Genomic DNA, 20,571 nt, shown 5'->3' on the forward strand with positions numbered 1-20,571 from the left:
GGCGACTGCTGTCCATGTGTTCGCTCCCCACACCCCCAACACCACTGGGTAAGCTGATGTCACTGCGCTTAGACTTGAGGTATTTGGAATCACTGGGAGTCCAGTCCATCTGCTCCAAGTCGGCCACCCTAAACCCCCCACCACCACCACCACCACCACCACTACAAGAGTCTGACGGGTCCGTTTCTCCTCTCTCTCCCCTCCCTACCCCCAAAATGTTGCCGCTGCTGCGAAAGTCGGAGAAGGTGCTGTGATGGCGGTTCTCCGCCACCGTCAGTTTCTTGGTGTCCGCCATTTTCAAGAAGCTGTTCACTTCCGCCTCGATCTCCTGATTGCGATTGTCAGATTCTGATTTTGATTTGTCGGTCTTGACGAGCTGGGGCGGGAAGATGGCGGCACTGACGTCCTTCTTAGCGACGACCTTGTCCTCAGCGCTGTGTTGTTGTTGTTGTGGCACGCGGCTGAGCACGATGGGTGTGTTTGAACCCGCCATGGACTGGTTGCGGGCTTGCTTCAGGTACTTGCTGCCAGACGTGGGCGGGGCCTGGATGACGTAGCCCTCCCCCACCTTCCCCTCCCTGTCCGCCTCGTTGGTGTCCATCTTCTCGGAGGGCAGGCGAGGGTGGTGGGGGGGAGAGGGGCTGACCGCCGGCCACTGCTTTTTCTTTTCGTCCTCCCTGGAAGAAAGAAACGTCCGCAGAACAGTTCACACCAAGTTGTACATAAATACAGCCAGCAAATGTCTAATTCCATTTGTCATTGCTACTGTTTGCTGGCTGTATTTTTGCCAGATCAAAGCAAAAACCAACATGTCCTGTTTCTTTGTTTCTTTGCACATCAGATAAAAGCCAAACTCACATGTACTGTCACACCAGATCAAAGCCAATCTCACATGTACTTTCACACCAGATCAAAGCCAATCTCACATGTACTTTCACACCAGATCAAAGCCAAACTCACATATCCTGTGTACTTTCACATCAGATCAAAGCGAATCTCACATGTACTTTCACACCAGATCAAAGCCAAACTCACATGTCCTGTGTCCTTTCACACCAGATCAAAGCCAATCTCACATGTACTTTCACACCAGATCAAAGCCAAACTCACATGTCCTGTGTCCTTTCACACCAGATCAAAGCCAATCTCACATGTACTTTCACACCAGATCAAAGCCAATCTCACATGTACTTTCACACCAGATCAAAGCCAAACTCACATGTCCTGAGTCCTTTCACACCAAATCAAAGCCAATCTCACATGTACTTTCACACCAGATCAAAGCCAATCTCACATGTACTTTCACACCAGATCAAAGCCAAACTCACATGTCCTGTGTCCTTTCACACCAGATCAAAAGCAAACTCACATGAAGACACCACCATAAACCGTAGGCTTGTCTTTTCATATTGATAAGTGTATGTAAAATTCATGAATATGTAAACAGAAATAAAACATTGTTTAAACCCAACTCACATGTCCTGTTTCTCCGTTTCCTCTGTACGTCGCTTCTTACTGGTGCTGTGCGCGCTGGACGGCTTGACAGGGATGCGTGTGCTGCGGTCCATGGCACGGTCCGTTTGGAAGATGATATGGTCCAGACACTCTCCTACAGACAGTCTCTCTTCTGGCTCAAGCTTGAGTGTGGTCTGTGAAGCAAAACCATACAGAGGCGGTTCCACACTAAAATAACATTATATAGATACAGCCTAACGCACGCACTTTCTTTCTTTCTTTCTTTCTTTCTTTATTTGGTGTTTAACGTCGTTTTCAACCACGAAGGTTATATCGCACGCACGCACGCTCGCACGCATTCTAGCACACACAGACACACACACGGTTAACCCCAGGAAACTCAAGAAAAGTCAATCCACACACATTATTATTATTATTATTATTGTGATCATTTTTATGCGCCTAATCTAGATATAGCCCTAGGCGCTTACATATTAATTTCTGCCGTTTGAAATGGAATTTTTTACAGACAGACAGACAAACAGACATTTTTTACACACAATATATAACGCATTCACATCGGCCAGTAAAGCTCAGTAGCCTATTAGGCGAGCATTCACCTTTCACGGCCTTTATTCCAAGTCAAACGGGTATTTGGTGGACATTTTTATCTATGCCTATACAATTTTGCCAGGAAAGACCCTTGCGCTCAAGAACATTCCAAATCATACTCACACTCATGAAATCCATCAGAAGGCTGGTAAGGGTTCCATGGTAGTGTTTTTCCAGTGTCTTGGGTTTCTTCACAGCTGGAAACTGAACATACAAAGCAAATGTGTTGGTATAAAAAAAAAACGCATTTCATTATGTGTTTAGCAGTGAGAAAGTAAAAAGAGAAAACTCATCAGAATAATGTCCAGCTATCTATCAAAGGAAAACATCCACACAATAGTTAAACCAAAGAAGAAATCCAGAATGTATGTTGGTGCTTTCAGCAGGTACATGTATATATTCAGTACCAAGTCAAAAGCACATTTAAAAAATACCTGTTCATTTACAAAATACATACAGCAACAGCTAAAGTGGTACTTTAAACACCAACATTTAATATTAAAAGCTGGTAAGCACTACAAGACTTTGCCATTATAAGGTAGCTAGAAATGCCAAAACTTAAAACCAATAACCAGCTAGCAACACCAGGACTTGAAATTAAAACTGGCAAGGAACACCAAAACTTGGTATTAGAAGTTAGCTAGCAACACCAGAACTTGAAACTAAGCGAAAGCTAGCTAGGAATGTCAGAACTCATACTCAAACCTTCACTAGTATAATGCGATGAAACACAGAAGAGCCCATTCAAGTCCGAGCCTCTCCAGTTCTAAACTGACCTTGAGACCCGAAAAGCGAGGGTTCTTGTGGAAGAGGTTCATCTGGTAGGAGGGCAGAGGGCCGAGTATTTTCTGGATGACGTAGAGCTGGTCGATCTCGCTCTCCCCTGGAAACAAGGGCTGTCCGTCGCTCAGCTCCCCCATGATGCAGCCAATGGCCCAGATGTCCACCGCCTTGCCATATGGTGCACTGCATGTAATAATGAAGTTCAAATGTAACCAGTCATTGCCACGCAAGAATGATAGACTCCTCTCTCTCTCTGTTGGTCTCACACACACACACACACACACACACACACACACACACACACACACACACACACACACACACACACACACACACACACACACACACACACACACACACACACAAGATGCAACATTACCGCCACCTTGCTGCATCATGCACTGAAAACAACACACATCATTATGATCTAATGAGCACTATTAACATCCTGATATGTTTAATGTAAGAAGGCACAAACCATGCCCAATCTTAATTATTTTGCTTTAATCTTATACTGAAACTTAACTTCATAGAAGATGTGTTAAACAATAAACTTACCCAAGGAGAAGCTCGGGAGAGCGGTACCAACGAGTAGCAACATAATCCGTGTAAAGCCCATTTGAACCGTTGGTGATGTTCCGTGCAAACCCTGCAACATGTCATAGTGTCCGAGTTTGTCTGTGTATTCAAAAACTCAAAAAAGGATGTAAGCAAGAGAGTTTAATTTTAACAGAAAAGTGCTCATGTCCAGACAGACAACACACATGCATGCTCTCTCTGTCTCTGTCTCTCTCTGTCTCTCTCTCTTGTGATTGCAGGCATGCGGCGCGCGTGTATGTGTGAGTCGATTTTCATGATTTTTCTTTTCCTTTCTATTATATTGACATACATGTACATTTCATTATGTATTCATATAGGTAATGTTGTAGTTTGTAATACTGTATGATTGCGGTTGACGATTGTCCTTTTATTGTCTCTATCTTTATGTCTTAGTTTAGCAGGGACAGATTGTAAGACTAGGCGTCAGCCTAAAATCTCTATCCTTGAGTAATAAAGTTCGTTCGTTCATCCGTTTCTCTCTCTCTAACTCCTCTCTTTCTCTCTCTCTCAACACTCTCGCCGCACATCCACATAGCGGAAATTGTTCAGAAAGAAACTCACCAAAGTCACAGAGTTTCAGAACATCATTTTTGCTGATCAACAGGTTCTCTGGTTTGATATCTGCAAATGTCAACAAAAGTATGCATTTCTGATTTAACCATAAAATACATAATTTTTTGTAGACCTAAAACAAAACATGCTAACAACCGAGAAAAAAATTCAAAGCTAATCCAGCTACCTTAATATATACTTTGTACAGAAAGTTTAAAGCAAACAGTCAATAAATGAAAATGAGACTCAATTTGCAAAGTAATAACAATTATTGCTTGCATCCAGTAAATACCCCCATTTGAATATCAAACTGAGTACAAAAGTTTGTCCCTTTGAAATTTGTTTAACTTCATTGTTTGACGAAGTCATTATTTGTAAAAAGAAATTTAACTTTCAAATTATCAGACTAATTGAACAATTTTCAAACATCACATCAAGCTTTATCGATGTATGACGGACATGACCCAGCACTGTATATTTCCAGGTGCCAGAGTTGGGAAAGACCTAGGTTCATGCGTACACACACACATGCATTGAGACAGACAGGCACAGAGAAAGTCACATGCACACAGACACAGACGTACACACTCTCTCTCTCTCTGTCTGTCTGTCTGTCTGTCTGTCTGTCTGTCTGTCTGTCTGTCTGTCTCTGTCTCTCTCTCTCTCTCTCTCTCTCTCTCTCTCTCTCTCTCTCTCTCTCTCTCTTTGTCTTTAGTCCATGTAGTTAACTGCTTACTCTATCACCCTCGTTAATCTCTCTCTCTAACCCCCTTCCCCTTCCAACCCCTCAACAATCAATCTGTTTTCTTAGCTTGTCTTTATTCACAGCAAAATGTGAAATATTCAGACACTTTCAATAAAGACCTAACTGATAGCTATTTCTGTGCTATCTGCCCTTCTCAGCAGGAGATAGTACCTGTCTTAGCGGGAGATAGGATTCCGCTTGTCAAAGCCACAATAATACTTAACACCAGTCAGTGCTAAGGAAGACTTTTGTCTGTTGTCTATATGCTCAGGCAGCCATAAAACAGCACATAAAAGCCTGCTCATGAAAGGCAGTGTCCCAGTACAGTGGAGCCTCCCTTTAAAGTCTGACACAAGAAGGGCAAAGCCCATACGACTCACATGCTTGACCTTGACCTTCACATGACCTTGACCTTCAGGGTCAAGGTCAAATAACTAAACCTAGCAATGACATCATACACTAAGAACTGCTTTACACATTTTTCCTACCAAAATACATGTGACCTTGACCCAAGGTCAAGGTCATCCAAGGTCATGCAACACAAAGCTGTTAATTCAAGACATAGGAAGTACAATGGTGCTTATTGGCTCTTTCTACCATGAGATATGGTCACTTTTAGTGGTTCACTACCTTATTTTGGTCACATTTCATGAGGGTTAAAGTGACCTTGACCTTGATCATATGTGACCAAATGTGTCTCATGATGAAAGCATAACATGTGCCCCACATAATTTTTAAGTTTGAAACAGTTATCTTCCATAGTTCAGGGTCAAGGTCACTTCAAAATATGTATACAATCCAACTTTGAAGAGCTCCTGTGACCTTGACCTTGAAGCAAGGTAAACCAAACTGGTATCAAAAGATGGGGCTTACTTTGCCCTATATATCATATATAGGTGAGGTATTGAATCTCAAAAACTTCAGAGAAAATGTGAAAAATGTGAAAAATAGCTGTTTTTTAGGCAACATTTATGGCCCCTGCGACCTTGACCTTGAAGCAAGGTCAAGATGCTATGTATGTTTTTTGGGGCCTTGTCATCATACACCATCTTGCCAAATTTGGTACTGATAGACTGAATAGTGTCCAAGAAATATCCAACGTTAAAGTTTTCCGGACGGACGTCCGGACGGACGGACGGACGGACGGACGACTCGGGTGAGTACATAGACTCACTTTTGCTTCGCATGTGAGTCAAAAAGGGCTTGAATGAGAGGTAGTCTTAAAAAAAGAGGAACATTAACACAGGTTATGTATAGAAAATCTGAGAAAGCAACGTTTTGAAAAGGGGGAAGTCTTACATAAGGAGGTCAGATAAAAAAAAAACAAGTCGCGTAAGGCGAAAATACAATATTTAGTCAAGTAGCTGTCGAACTCACAGAATGAAACTGAACGCAATGCCATTTTTCAGCAAGACCGTATACTCGTAGCATCGTCAGTCCACCGCTCATGGCAAAGGCAGTGAAATTGACAAGAAGAGCGGGGTAGTAGTTGCGCTAAGAAGGATAGCACGCTTTTCTGTACCTCTCTTTGTTTTAACTTTCTGAGCGTGTTTTTAATCCAAACATATCATATCTATATGTTTTTGGAATCAGGAACCGACAAGGAATAAGATGAAAGTGTTTTTAAATTGATTTGGATAATTTAATTTTGATAATAATTTTTATATATTTAATTTTCAGAGCTTGTTTTTAATCCGAATATAACATATTTATATGTTTTTGGAATCAGCAAATGAAGGAGAATAAGATAAACGTAAATTTGGATCGTTTTATAAATTTTTATTTTTTTTTACAATTTTCCGATTTTTAATGACCAAAGTCATTAATTAATTTTTAAGCCACCACGCTGAAATGCAATACCGAAGTCCGGGCTTCGTCGAAGATTACTTGACCAAAATTTCAACCAATTTGGTTGAAAAATGAGGGCGTGACAGTGCCGCCTCAACTTTCACGAAAAGCCGGATATGACGTCATCAAAGACATTTATCAAAAAAATGAAAAAAACGTTCAGGGATTTCATACCCAAGAACTCTCATGTCAAATTTCATAAAGATCGGTCCAGTAGTTTAGTCTGAATCGCTCTACACACACACACACACACACACGCACACACGCACACACGCACACACGCACACACGCACATACACCACGACCCTCGTTTCGATTCCCCCTCGATGTTAAAATATTTAGTCAAAACTTGACTAAATATAAAAAGGGGGTTCCAATCTAGTTGGTTTACAGTCCTGTAAGCTTGCATACTTAACCAGCGCTAATCGTAAATGCTCCTGTCACTAATAATAGACAAGTTGCACTGAGCACAACAAAGCAGCATTTACAGAGTTTCTTTTTTTGGACCCACATTACTGACAGCTGAATTAAGCTCTGCCTTTTGATGACAGAAAGCGCTGTCAGATTGGACTGCAAGAAAAATCTCCCTTTGCAATCTTTTGAATGCACTGACAATGAAGCCTTGAAACCTTGCTGCATTCACTGTCGTTCAGTGCAGGAAAGACTCACTAGATCGTCTAAACCGAGGTCATCATAAACTCTGAAAGTATTTGAAGGTTCAAAGCTCTAGCATAAAAAACACACGAAGAAAGTGATAGTTTTTCATTTTTGACCCAAACTTGACCCCATTGTGACCATGAAATTTGTCAACTTCAGCTAGACAAGTTGAGTCATGTCAGAAGGTCATCAAACCGTAGAAATGTGTAAAGTTTCCAAGCTTTGGCTTTAAAAGCATCACAGAAATGATAGTGTTCCATTCCTTGACCTGAAAATGACCTTGAAATAAGGCCAAGGTCACCCAAACTTTGGTCATGTCTGTAGGCCATCAACCCTCAGAAATGTGTAAAGTCTCAAGCTCTAGCTTAAAATATGTTTAAGAAAGTGACTTTTTTTACCCCAACATGTAAACCTTTTAACCATGAAAACATGTGACCTTGAAATTTGACGATAGTCAGCCAGACCTGGAGGTAAAAAAACCCAACCTATAAGTAGAAGCATGTAAGCCTTTCAAAGCTCTAAGCGAAAAAAAACCATCTGAGAAAACCTTAGCGTTAAGGTATTCTGTTCAAGGACGAGCTAACCTATCTGCTCATTACTATGTCTCACCGAGTAGTCTGGCGAGCCAAAACAAGTATATCGTTGCTTTGCTCATGAGAAATAATCAAAATACAGAAGTGATCAATGTCGTATGTTATCATGGGAACGCAGAAGAATAAGAAGAAGAAGAAGAAGAAGAACAAGAACAAGAAGAAGTAGTTTGTTTGCTTAACGCCCAGCCGACCACGAAGGGCCATATCAGGGCGGAAAAGAAGAAGAAGTATGTTATCAAAAGAAGAAGACAGGCAGAGCACATCTGGGCCCGTATGCTTATGGGGGAAGTTCGCGACAACTCCCGAAGTTTTGAGTGACATCGGAAGTACTTGCCTCACTTTCGTATGCATGGGCCGGAAAAAGGGTTTACCTCGAAGCAAAGCGAGGAAGTAACTCAGGGTATTTTGCGACTACTTCTAAAGTTTTGAGTGACATCGGAAGTACATCCTCACTTTCGCATGCATGGGACGAAAAAAGAGTTTACTTTGGAAGCTAACGAGGAAGTAAATGAGGGTAAATGTACTACAGCCAGACCCAGTAGTAAACACGCTACTTCCACAGTTTCTCAGCGCAAAAAGGCAGGGCTTTTCTTCAGTTTTTCATGTCAAACCGCGCTGACGCTCCCAAAGAGAGAAAATAGAGGGAAAAGTCCTATCTTCTGCATGCATTTCGTGCAAATTTCCCTGAATACAAACCTGAGTTGCCAGCTTTGACTTTTGTTTGTTCTGGGTCATTGGCCACCACTCTTTCATTCCCGCTTATACGAGGGGGTTACTGTGTTTCTATGAAAATGGGCGTCGTTGTGTGCATGTGTGTGTGTGTGTGTGTGTGTGTGTGTGTGTTTGTGTGCGTGCGTGCGTGTGTTTGTGTGCATGTGCGTGTGTGTGTTCGAGTGTTGAAGTGTAAGTTTCTGCTATTTTTTTTTGTCATTGCTTTATCTCTGTGTGTGTGTGTGTGTGTGTGTGTGTGTGTGTGTGTGTGTGTGTGTGTGTATTTGTGCGAGTGCCTGTCTGCCTGTGTGTGCGTGCGTGCGGGTATAATTGTGCGTCTGTTCCTTCATACGTTTGTTTGCGTGTTCGCGCGTGCCGTGTGTGTGTGTGTGTGTTTGTGTGTGTGTGTGTGTGTGTGTGTCTGTGTTTTCGATGTTATGTGTGTGTTCGACGGTGTGTGTGTGTTCGACGGTGTGTGTGTGTGTTCGACGGTGTGTGTGTGTGTGTGTGTGTGTGTGTGTGTGTGTGTGTGTGTGTGTTCGACGTTATGTGTGTGTTCGACGGTGTGTGTGTGTGTGTGTGTGTGTGTACCCACTCCCCACACTATGATGAGCTGACTATATTTGCGCCTTGATATTTTATTCATGTTCTTACGTTTTATGCTGTTTATTGTGATTCACCACACCCGAGTTTATCGTAATTGAGATAATAAAGTGTTCTATGTCTATGTATTATGTCTAATACACATGCACACACGCACGTAGGCTACAAAAATCCAATCTTGACTTTGAACTTTATATAAACATACATCCTCTTCACAATTAACGAGGACAAACGTAATTTACAAACACCTAAGTACAACAATTTTTCTGTTTTAAAAATTCGGACACACATTTTCTCAAATAATATGAAATTCGCTGAACTTATCTTCTTTTCACTACACCTTATATCTTGATTCCCAAAAAATGGAGTTCTGCCTTTTTATATTTAGTCAAGTTTTGACTAAATATTTTAACATCGAGGGGGAATCGAAACGAGGGTCGTGGTGTATGTGCGTGTGTCTGTGTGTGTGTCTGTGTGTGTGTGTGTGTAGAGCGATTCAGACTAAACTACTGGACCGATCTTTATGAAATTTGACATGAGAGTTCCTGGGTATGAAATCCCCGAACGTTTTTGACTCACATGCGAAGCAAAGGGGAGTCTATGTACTCACCCGAGTCGTCCGTCCGTCCGTCCGTCCGGAAAACTTTAACGTTGGATATTTCTTGGACACTATTCAGTCTATCAGTACCAAATTTGGCAAGATGGTGTATGATGACAAGGCCCCAAAAAACATACATAGCATCTTGACCTTGCTTCAAGGTCAAGGTCGCAGGGGCCATAAATGTTGTCTAAAAAACAGCTATTTTTCACATTTTTCACATTTTCTCTGAAGTTTTTGAGATTTAATACCTCACCTATATATGATATATAGGGCAAAGTAAGCCCCATCTTTTGATACCAGTTTGGTTTACCTTGCGTCAAGGTCAAGGTCACAGGAGCTCTTCAAATTTGGATTGTATACATATTTTGAAGTGACCTTGACCCTGAACTATGGAAGATAACTGTTTCAAACTTAAAAATTATGTGGGGCACATGTTATGCTTTCATCATGAGACACATTTGGTCACATATGATCAAGGTCAAGGTCACTTTGACCCTTATGAAATGTGACCAAAATAAGGTAGTGAACCACTAAAAGTGACCATATCTCATGGTAGAAAGAGCCAATAAGCACCATTGTACTTCCTATGTCTTGAATTAACAGCTTTGTGTTGCATGACCTTGGATGACCTGACCTTGGGTCAAGGTCACATGTATTTTGGTAGGAAAAATTTGTAAAGCAGTTCTTAGTGTATGATGTCATTGCTAGGTTTAGCTGAAGGTCAAGGTCATGTAAAGGTCAAGCATGTGAGTCGTATGGGCTTTGCCCTTCTTGTTTTCATTTTTTTGATAAATGTCTTTGATGACGTCATATCCGGCTTTTCGTGAAAGTTGAGGCGGCACTGTCACGCCCTCATTTTTCAACCAAATTGGTTGAAATTTTGGTCAAGTAATCTTCGACGAAGCCCGGACTTCGGTATTGCATTTCAGCTTGGTGGCTTAAAAATTAATTAATGACTTTGGTCATTAAAAATCTGAAAATTGTAAAAAAAAATAAAAATTTATAAAACGATCCAAATTTACGTTTATCTTATTCTCCATTATTTGCTGATTCCAAAAACATATAAATATGTTATATTCGGATTAAAAACAAGCTCTGAAAATTAAATATATAAAAATTATTATCCAATTTTTTTTTTCGAAATCAATTTAAAAACACTTTCATCTTATTCCTTGTCGGTTCCTGATTCCAAAAATATATAGATATGATATGTTTGGATTAAAAACACGCTCAGAAAGTTAAAACGAAGAGAGGTACAGAAAAGCGTGCTATCCTTCTCAGCGCAACGAATACCCCGCTCTTCTTGTCAATTCCACGGACACTGCCTTTGCCACGGGCGGTGGAGTGACGATGCTACGAGTATACGGTCTTGCTGCGTTGCGTTGCGTTCAGTTTCATTCTGTGACTTCGACAGCTACTTGACTAAATATTGTATTTTCGCCTTACGCGACTTGTTAAATTTACCAGTAACACAAACATTCGCTCTGACCAAACTATTTTTGTCCAGCGGTTTTACCGATACACAATCATTAAAAAAAAAACACTACAAAAAGAGTTTTAAGTTAACCGACTTTGCTACCACATAAACAACCTTTTTTTTATTGTCCCCAACATTCTGGTCAACGAAATCATTATTATAGACAGTCATTCTATTTAAGGACAATTATCACAGCTTTTGTTCAACCAGTTAAAAACAACAATTATAGTAAAAGCTACAGCGCGATCAACGTTTGCCCATTTACGAACTCGCGATGAGATTCGTTTCTTCTGGTCACCAAGCCTACCGTTTACAAACGCATGCGCACTAATTGGGATTCCCCCAATTTTCTCGACCTTGACCTCAGAACTCTCGAAGCCACTACTTCGGCGTTCAATTTAGCTCGTGCATACCGAGTAGCTGGCAACTTTGCTTTCGAAGTTCCCACTTCCAATGTCAAGGGCCTCTCGCTTGACATTTTATACGACGATATCGCATCTCAAGGGTCCTTACCCATCCAAAAGAAACCTCCAGCGCATACTACAATTGCAGGACATTCCGTTTTTAAAGGCAGCTCATTGGGAAATGATCTCAGACACAATATCGAAGACGTGAAATGCGTCAATCGAGCAACTGTCGTAACTTGGCTACAATGAGACGGTCTCCTACCTTGCACCATAGACACGGACTGTGACATTCTTGTTTAAATGCTTAAAACAGAGTGACTCAAAAGCGACAGTTCGATCAGTTACTGACCGAAAAAAACGTGCTCGAGTCATTCGGCGAAGGTGGCGAGCTTTCAAACCAGCACGACTGAATAACTCAGAATGCCTTTTTTCATCATGCCTCTATTCTACACGAGTAACATAGTGCAGTGGTAACGGTTCCGGACTCTCCTTCATTCGCTCCGGGTTCAAGTTCCGCCGGGAGCTATATATTTTTTTTTATTAATCTTTTCCTTTTTAAGCCTCCGCAATTGCATTCCGGCTGCAAAAACCGGGTTTTGCCTCTGTGTTAATTTTATTCATTTGCAAAAGAAACCTTCCTATGCTTTGAAAAAATCATATCATGTCTTGACTTTCAACTGTACGCGCGTGTGTATATGTGTGTCACTACGGTGAGTATGTGTGTGTGTGTGTGACGTGTCACTTGTGTCATCATAGTTTCAGTGTGTGTATGAGTGTAGATTGAGAGAGAATGAGAGAAAGTGAGAGAGAGTGAGTATGTGGTTATTTGTTTGTGACTGTGTGCGTGCGTGTATGGGTGCGTGTGTGAGTGTATATGTGTGCGCGCGAGCGCGCGCGTGTGTGTGTGTGTGCAGTGTGTGTGTGTGTGTTTTTGTGTGCCGTGAGTGTCACTTGTGTCATAGTGTCAGTATGTGCATGAGTGTACGTTTGTCTGTGTGTGCGTGTGTCGTAAGAGAGAGAGAGAGAGAGAGAGAGAGAGAGAGAGAGAGAGAGAGAGAGAGAGAGAGAGAGAGAGAGAGAGAGAGAGAGAGAGAGAGAGAGAGAGAGAGAGAGAGAGAGAGAGAGAGAGAGAGAGAGAGAGACCGACACTTCTCCGTGTCTACTTTCTTTTTGAGCAGCACACGTGCCTTGCCATTTTCGTTGACTGCCATGTTGATAGAAACGTGCGAATGCGTATTAGTAGGGATTCCCCCAATTTTCCCGACCTTGACCTTAATACTCTCGCTGTCACTACTTTGGCGTTCAAGTCAGTTCATGCATTGTGAACAGTTAGAAAGTTGACTTCGGGAGTTCCCACTTCGAAAAGAGGCCTCTACTACCAGTGTTTCTTACTTCTAGTTCATGCATACGGGCCCTGGAAGAAGAGACAGAAGTAGCAAACTAAATGAGTCACTAACCTCTATGTATGATATCATTGGCATGACACCACTCCATAGCCTTGCACAGCTGGTATGTGTAGCTGCGGACTTTTTCCAGCGGTACTCCATTGGGCTGCTCTTCCAGAAGCTCCAACATATTCTGTCAAAGAGAGAGGTAAATGACTGAGATTTAACTTGCATACATTATGTCCGACTGATTTAAAATGCTATTAATCAAAAAATGCAACTTCCACAAGATCAACATTGTCACTTTGTGTCTGTATGTATTTCAGTTCCACCGCACATTGCCAGACCGACTGACACACACACACACAGACAGTCTCAGACAAAAACAGACAGACAAACAACAGACACAGACACACAAACATTCACCTGCACATGCAAACAAGATGAAACATATGAGACAGAAGTTGATCAACCTGAGTTATTCAGACAAGGGAGATTTAAAACTCCCTCTGGAGGAGCAGACAATGGATTCTCCTGTTTCTTTGGGGATGGGGGAGGGTGGGGGGAAAGAAAGATAAGTGCAAAAGTTCATGATGACTTTTTCACAGAACAAAATACATTCACGCTTGTAAAAAGATTCGAATCTGATATTTTTCAAATCAAGTCCGGAGGTAAAGAGAAGGATTTATCCCCGAGTACGCAGTAGGAGGGTCCAGCAGACTTTAATTGTGTGTGTGTGTGTGTGTGTGTGTGTGTCTGTCTGTCTCGACTTAACAGCTTATTGCTGGGAAACTACTGGGCGCAGTTCGTTCAAAAGTTGATACACTAACTTGATAATAGGTCCGATTGATCGTATTAAAACTTCATAATGTTACCTGGGACCTAAATGCGAAATAAATCACAAAAGCCACTCTTAACGGTGGGAGTTTTTGCGGTGGGAGGCTGGTCGCTTTGCGAACAGCCTGAACTAAAGGTGAGACTTGAGCGGCGAACACGTCACGCAGTAACGAGAAAAGCATGATTTGCAAGCCAGACAACGGGTGAGGAAATGGTCTCGGCAAAGAAATTACAATGCAGGGTTTGGTCTCGGTGAAAGAGAGAGTCTATGGCCAAAATGATCCGGGTTCGATTCCCGGCATGGGCGTTCTATTTTTTTTTTTTAAAATTCTTGTTTACTATTGTTTATTATGAACGTTTTAATTTTAATTTTACTCTAATAGTTTTTTTAATTGTGTAAAATAAATAAATAATTTTTTTTTTTTTTTTAAATTCAAGTGACCCGGGTTTGATTCCCGGCATGGGCGGTCTATTTATTTTTATTTTATATATTTTTTTTAATTCTTGTTTACTATTGTTTATTATGAACATTTTAATGTTTTATTTTACTCTAATAATTTTTTTAATTGTTGAAAATAAATAAATATATATATATATATTTTTTTTAAATCCACGTGCACAAGACAAAAACTTTCATACTGGAGGAGCGAGCCAGTCTGAAGAGTACTCGGGTCCAGCGCCAGCGTTTTTTATTTCAACAAACCCTACAAGAGTTCATGACAATAAACATTGATCACCCAGACAAAATGCCTAAAACAACTCGATCAAAAACCCAAAGGGTTCACTGAAAAAAGGAACTACGGATGATAATCTGAAGCCCTTTTTTTTACATTTAGTCAAGTTTTGACTAAATGTTTTAACATAGAGGGGGGAATCGAGACGAGGGTCGTGGTGTATGTGTGTGTGTCTGTGTGTGTGTGCAGAGCGATTTAGAGTAAACTACAAAGTGTACTGGACCGATCTTTATGAAATTTTTCATGAGAGTTCCTGGGTATGATATCCCCAGACGTTTTTTTTCATTTTTTCGATAAATGTCTTTGATGACGTCATATCCGGATTTTTGTAAAAATTGAGGCGGCACACACCCTCGAAATTTTGGCCAAGCAATCTTCGACGGAGGCCGGACTTTGGTATTGCATTTCAGCTTGGAGGCTTAAAAATTAATTTAATGACTTTGGTCATTAAAAATCTGAAAATTGTAATTAAAATTATTTTTTTATAAAACGATCCAAAATTACGTTTATCGTATTCTTTATCATTTTCTGATTCCAAAAACATATAAATATGTTATATTCGGATTAAAAACAACCTCTGAAAATTAAAAATATAAAAATTATGATTAAAATTAAATTTCCGATATCGATTTAAAAACAATTTCATCTTATTCCTTGTCTGTTCCTAATTCCAAAAACATATGTGGGCGTCTTCAATCTTGGCACGGAGAGTGTGACATTTTGTAATTTAAAGTTGGATTGTCACAAAAATTGGCATAGTAGTCTGTTGTTCTTAATTAAACTGAAACACATACTTTTCAAGAGAAAAAAGCAATATTTTTGGCAGTTAAAAGTCCGTTAAATCTCATTTTTAAGCCGATTTTTGTGAAATTTTGTTAGTAGGTCTGTTGTTTCTAACTGAATATCATAACATACTTTTCAAGACAAAAACCAAAGTTTTGGCAGTTTGAAAAACCGTTAAACCCCATTTTTTCACCGATCTTAGTGAAATTTTGTAGGTAGATCTGTTGTCCCTAACTAAATTTCAATTCAAACTTTTGATGAAGAAAAGCAAACTTTTGTCCGTTAAAAACAGTTGAGGTTTGATATTTTTCTTTGATTTTGACGATGTTTGTTTGATAGGACCACAAACCCTGACTGAATTTAGATATACACCTTTTAAGAAGAAAAACAAACTTTTGTCAGTTAAAACCCGTTATATCTCATTTCTGCACCGATTGTGGTCATCAGACGTTGAGGTTAAGCAGACTGATATTTATAGCCTACTCCAACAGGATCAAGCCTGGTACAGGTTCACAGGCCAAATACCTGAGTGTACCGGCTGAATAACAGTGTACGGGCCGAACAGAAATATGTACGGATGACGTCACGAAGAAATTACGTATTGTAATGACGTTCAGCGTTCCATTTCGTCATTTTGAAGAATAAATTGCATTGAATTTGCTTGTCAAAACCAGTAGCCATTTGGTGTGTACATCTATTTTGAGTTTTCAACAAAATTCAAATAAGCCTTGCAGCATTTCGATTATATATTTTTTTAATTGATTTTACTGAATTTTAAATCGATTTTGTCATTCAAAATTCACTGTTTGGAGAGTAACATGTTTGTGGTGTGTTCTCAGGAGTGTTTTTTCCAAAGTCAAATGTCTCTTGAATCTGTGGGGTATGGCAACATAATGATTTCATAAGAGACATCCATAGTGTGATTCGACTTGCTATTCACAGCACAAAGAAGCCAGTGAAAATGTGAGTTCTTGAGACCATTTGTTATTGAATATGTTAGTGTATGTGCTTTGCTGGCCTTAGATGATTCTACTCTCATATTTTCTTGAAAAATGGATGTACGCGACCGACTTTTTACCGTGCCTGTTTAGGCGAAATGCCTTGTCATTTATCAACTTTGCTTAGCATTATTTAACTTTCATCCTTTGTGGTATTTTCAACACCTGTATCGCATTTGAAAACTGTGTCATTTTAAAACATGAGCACTTCAAAGTTGCGTGTTGACCGATGTCACACATTTCGTCGCCATTTTGACTCGCTCATCGGATTACAAAAATATATTATAAATTCACAAGAACAGATTTTTGTAATATTGAGCGTTCATTTTATTAGTAAAATGCCTCAGAAGGCAAATGAATAACATTTGGTTCTGTCATATTTGCAGCAATGTGTCCAAACACATCCCCAAAGTTGTACACCTATCAATTTTTGGTCTGTGCTCAGTATCAGAGACGCCCACATATAGATATGATATTTTTGGATTAAAAACACGTTCAGAGAGTTAAAAAGAATAGAGATATAGAAAAGCGTGCTATCCTCCTCAGCGCAACCGCTACCGCGCTTTTCTGGATTGTTAATTTCACTGCCTTTGCCACGAGCGGTGGACAGAAGATGCTACGAGTGTACGGTCTTGCGCAAAAAATGCAATGCGTTCAGTTTCATTCTGTGAGTTCGACTGAGCTTGACTAAATGTTGTATTTTCGCCTTACGCGACTTGTTAAGATTAGTTTCTTCTCAATCATCTTTTGTTCTTAAATTTCTTCTTTTTACTTCTTTTGATTCTTAGATTGTTATTTGCTAAAGAATAAGGTTGAAATGCTCAGTTTTGATATTTGTGTATTTAGTAAAGTGATATTAGTCACAGTTTGTGTTTGTAAAGATCCTTGCACTACACTCTGTCTCAAGAGCACCCTCTTCTGAAAGGAAGCTTCCCGTTTCCATGCCATCTATTGACACCCCCATGTCCTGTGACTAAGCTGTACTACCCCCTCATCTGAATATGTTTGTGGTTTAAAAGAAAATACAATGTATTCCTACGCAAACCAAACAGGTTAGGATTACAAGTCTCCCAGTCTCACAACATGTGTATCACAAATCAAAGGGATCAACCTTTATGACATTATAGATATCATGAATGTCTACATTTATAAGACAGGCATGGGAATTGAAAATTGTAAAAAAGGCGGAAAATGTATAACTGAAGACGCGAAGCGTCAAGTCGACGGCGCGAAGCGCCTAGCCTTACTAGGGGGGTCCGGGGGCATGCCCCCCCGGAAAAAAAATTCTCCAAAGAACCCAGATGGTGCAATCTGGTGTCATCTGAGCTCCAAGTTTGCCATTAAATTCTGTTTTTAGAATCAGAGTTTTTAGTACCAATTTTTGCTTTTTTGAAGAAAAAAAATTATAAACATATATATGTATTATACAGTGAAGTCCGGGTACAACGAATCTCAAGGGAGATAAATTTTAGTTCGTTATATCAGCAATTCGCTGTGGAGTTTTCAACCCTAAATGGTCTTAAGACAAGTTTTCCCACTCACCTTCAAATGATCGTCCCATCGATCTTTCCTTGGAGACTGAGTACAATCTCTGCATGTTTTCAACAGCTTCATAATATAATCCATAGAGAGAGGCATAGTTCAAATGTTCACTTTACTGTCACATTTTTAGAAGTAAAATTTAAAAAGTCGTGTAAAAGCATGTACATGTACATCTGATCAATCTCCGATTTCATGGTGTCCACCAGTTCTGGTGCATGTACTACCCTGGCCAAGTTTCCTCTCAAGACATCAAAGAGACCGCCCCATAGGTTAAACTCCCCATAGGTTAAACTCGGTCACTGACCCGGGTGCAGGAAGTGTTTCCTCTCTCATATGAAAGGGGAACCACCTCTCATAGCTAAAACTGAGTCAATGACCCCTAGAAAGAAGGTCAGTGTCTATAAATAAGGCCATCCAGCTATCACAATGGACCTGCCTTTGATCTCGCCTCACACACAGATCGTTGTAGCCTTGTGACTTTTAGAGACAAAGGTACACTACGAATCCTTTAGCGTGCCCGCGAATCAACAGCGAGCTGTTTCACTCAAAGTTCAAGTAACTGAGGCGGGCGGTAGCAGTGCGTGAACAAAGTACGGACAGTTTTCGCGGGCTTTTGCGCAAAGGCAAAAGTAACCGGTGCTTTATTTGTTTGCCTCCCCCCTTTATTTTTTCGGCGGACACTTTTGCTTTTTCGGCGGAACAAAATAAAAATTCGGCGGAAATCCGCCGTTCGGCGGACAATTCCCATGCCTGATAAGAAAAGAACACACACACACACACACACACACACACACACACACACACACACACACACACAGTCAAATCAAATGACAGCAGCTCAGAAGAAGAGGGGGGTAATGGAGCATTCCCTCTGGAATTCCCTACTCTTCATGAATAAGAAACAGATCTGCCTGAACTTAAAATACCAAGGTAAATCGTGACAATCAATCACTCTCAGACAGTCCAGCGCACAACAAACAGGCTCTGTTGCTAGCAACAAGGGGTGAACTGCATGCCGCTTTATATATACTCTCGGGCAGTGATTTACTATTACTGCCGCAGTTAAACAGCTGACCGAAATATGAGTATTTAAGTTGCTTTAGCATGAAATCAGGACAGGCACAGAATGGGACATGATCCTGCAATGTTTGCAAAGACTAAAACTACATTCCACTCAGATTAGTATCTTGTTCTTTCAGAGTTCCAGTATCTAAGGTATATATTTACAAACATTTAATCCCTTCCAGCCCCGATTCTTTCTTTGTCTCTGCCCTCTTTTTCTGTAAGCACGCAAAACTCCCACAATGCTTTATTTACTAAGCCCTGTCTACTCAAGGAGAGCCCTGGGGCCCTATTTAAAGGGGGTGAGAATTGGGGGAATAAGAGAGAGAGAGAGAGAGAGAGAGAGAGAGAGAGAGAGAGAGAGAGAGAGAGAGAGAGAGAGAGAGAGAGTCGAGAGAGAGAGTCTAGAGAAGGAGAGAGAGAGAGAGAGAGTCCAGAGAAAGAGAGAGAGAGAGAGAGTCTAGAGAAGGAGAGAGTCTAGAGAAAGAGAGAGAGAGAGAGAGATCAAATCAAATCAAATTTTATTTTTCGAGGGTTGTGGCATAAGCAATACGAGCTTTTTTTCAATCAGTCTATTACACAAAAACAATGCATCGTGATTCGGTCCGAAGCATCCAACTTGTAATCCAAGTCGGGAAATAACTTTTCCGTTTCGAACACGGTATTGTTCCATATCGATCGCGGTTTGTCACAAACACACATGAAATATGTGTGCTCTGTAGTTTAGCGACAACAGTCAGTCTGGCATGGCATGGAGGTAGCACTGTACCAGTGTAGACACGACATGAAGGTCAGTAGTGAGATGGTCGATTTCTTCTCCAAAGACGTTGCGGTCGACTTGGGGCAGACGCCGGACACACGGGGGCGTTTACTCCTCTTCTCGGAATGACGTTGTCTGTGCTGTTTCGCAGTCGTATGCCAGGACGTAGTCGTCTCCCCTTGCAATCAGCGTCTTCTTTCCACCTTTTCTTTTGCACACTACTTTTGTGAGAGTGCGGTTCCTCTTTCTGTTTAACAATTTCTCTTTCAGTCGCACGTTCTTTGAGCAGTGCGAGGCTAAGTCGTAAACATCATCTGGTTCAAACTCTCGGTCCGTTGCTGCCAGTTCAGCTATAGTGGTTTCGTCGTCTGCCGTCTGTGACGTCACAGCACGACACACCCCAGGGTTGACATTCTCGCACGTGGTTAAGCTTGCAGTGTCACAGAGGGCAGGTGCGTGCTGTGTTGGGGTGGCCAGGCTGCGTGTTTCACGTGATCTGTCTTCTGTGGAATGTTGTTGTGTGACACTGTCAATTGTCACTGTACTTGAATTGGCTGTGTGGTCAATTCCAAATGTCGATACAGTAGCTAAGTCTTTTAGAGAATCACCTTGAAAGTCAGGCATTGCATTACATGAATCCATTCCCACCTGTGTTTTCCTTTGCTCTGCTCTTTGCTCTGCTCGTCTCCTGTCTCGGCGGATCTGTGCTGCTGACTTTTTTCTCCACTGGCCGGTTGGTGCGGTAATGGCAGCTTCTTGTCCATGTTGACTGGAGCTCAGACAAAGGACAAATACTGTGTCCTCTCCCTCGCCAGCAACTTTCCAC

General features: G+C 41.0%; 1 protein-coding gene across 3 annotated transcripts in view; it reads right to left on the bottom strand.

Moving 5' to 3' along the window:
- LOC138968576 (cyclin-dependent kinase-like 5) overlaps positions 1–20,571 on the bottom strand; it is an 85,585-nt gene that overhangs the window by 36,734 nt on the left and 28,280 nt on the right. For all 3 annotated transcript variants that reach the window (XM_070341166.1, XM_070341164.1, XM_070341163.1), the window contains exons 6-12: positions 13,102–13,222; positions 4,012–4,071; positions 3,409–3,499; positions 2,844–3,033; positions 2,191–2,271; positions 1,477–1,649; positions 209–677 (exon numbers count right to left, since the gene is read on the bottom strand). In XM_070341166.1, the coding sequence (XP_070197267.1) occupies positions 209–677; positions 1,477–1,649; positions 2,191–2,271; positions 2,844–3,033; positions 3,409–3,499; positions 4,012–4,071; positions 13,102–13,222 (1,185 nt within the window). The remainder of the gene's footprint in view (positions 1–208; positions 678–1,476; positions 1,650–2,190; positions 2,272–2,843; positions 3,034–3,408; positions 3,500–4,011; positions 4,072–13,101; positions 13,223–20,571) is intronic.

This window comes from Littorina saxatilis, linkage group LG6, assembly GCF_037325665.1.
Source record: "Littorina saxatilis isolate snail1 linkage group LG6, US_GU_Lsax_2.0, whole genome shotgun sequence".
Lineage (NCBI taxonomy): Eukaryota > Metazoa > Mollusca > Gastropoda > Littorinimorpha > Littorinidae > Littorina > Littorina saxatilis.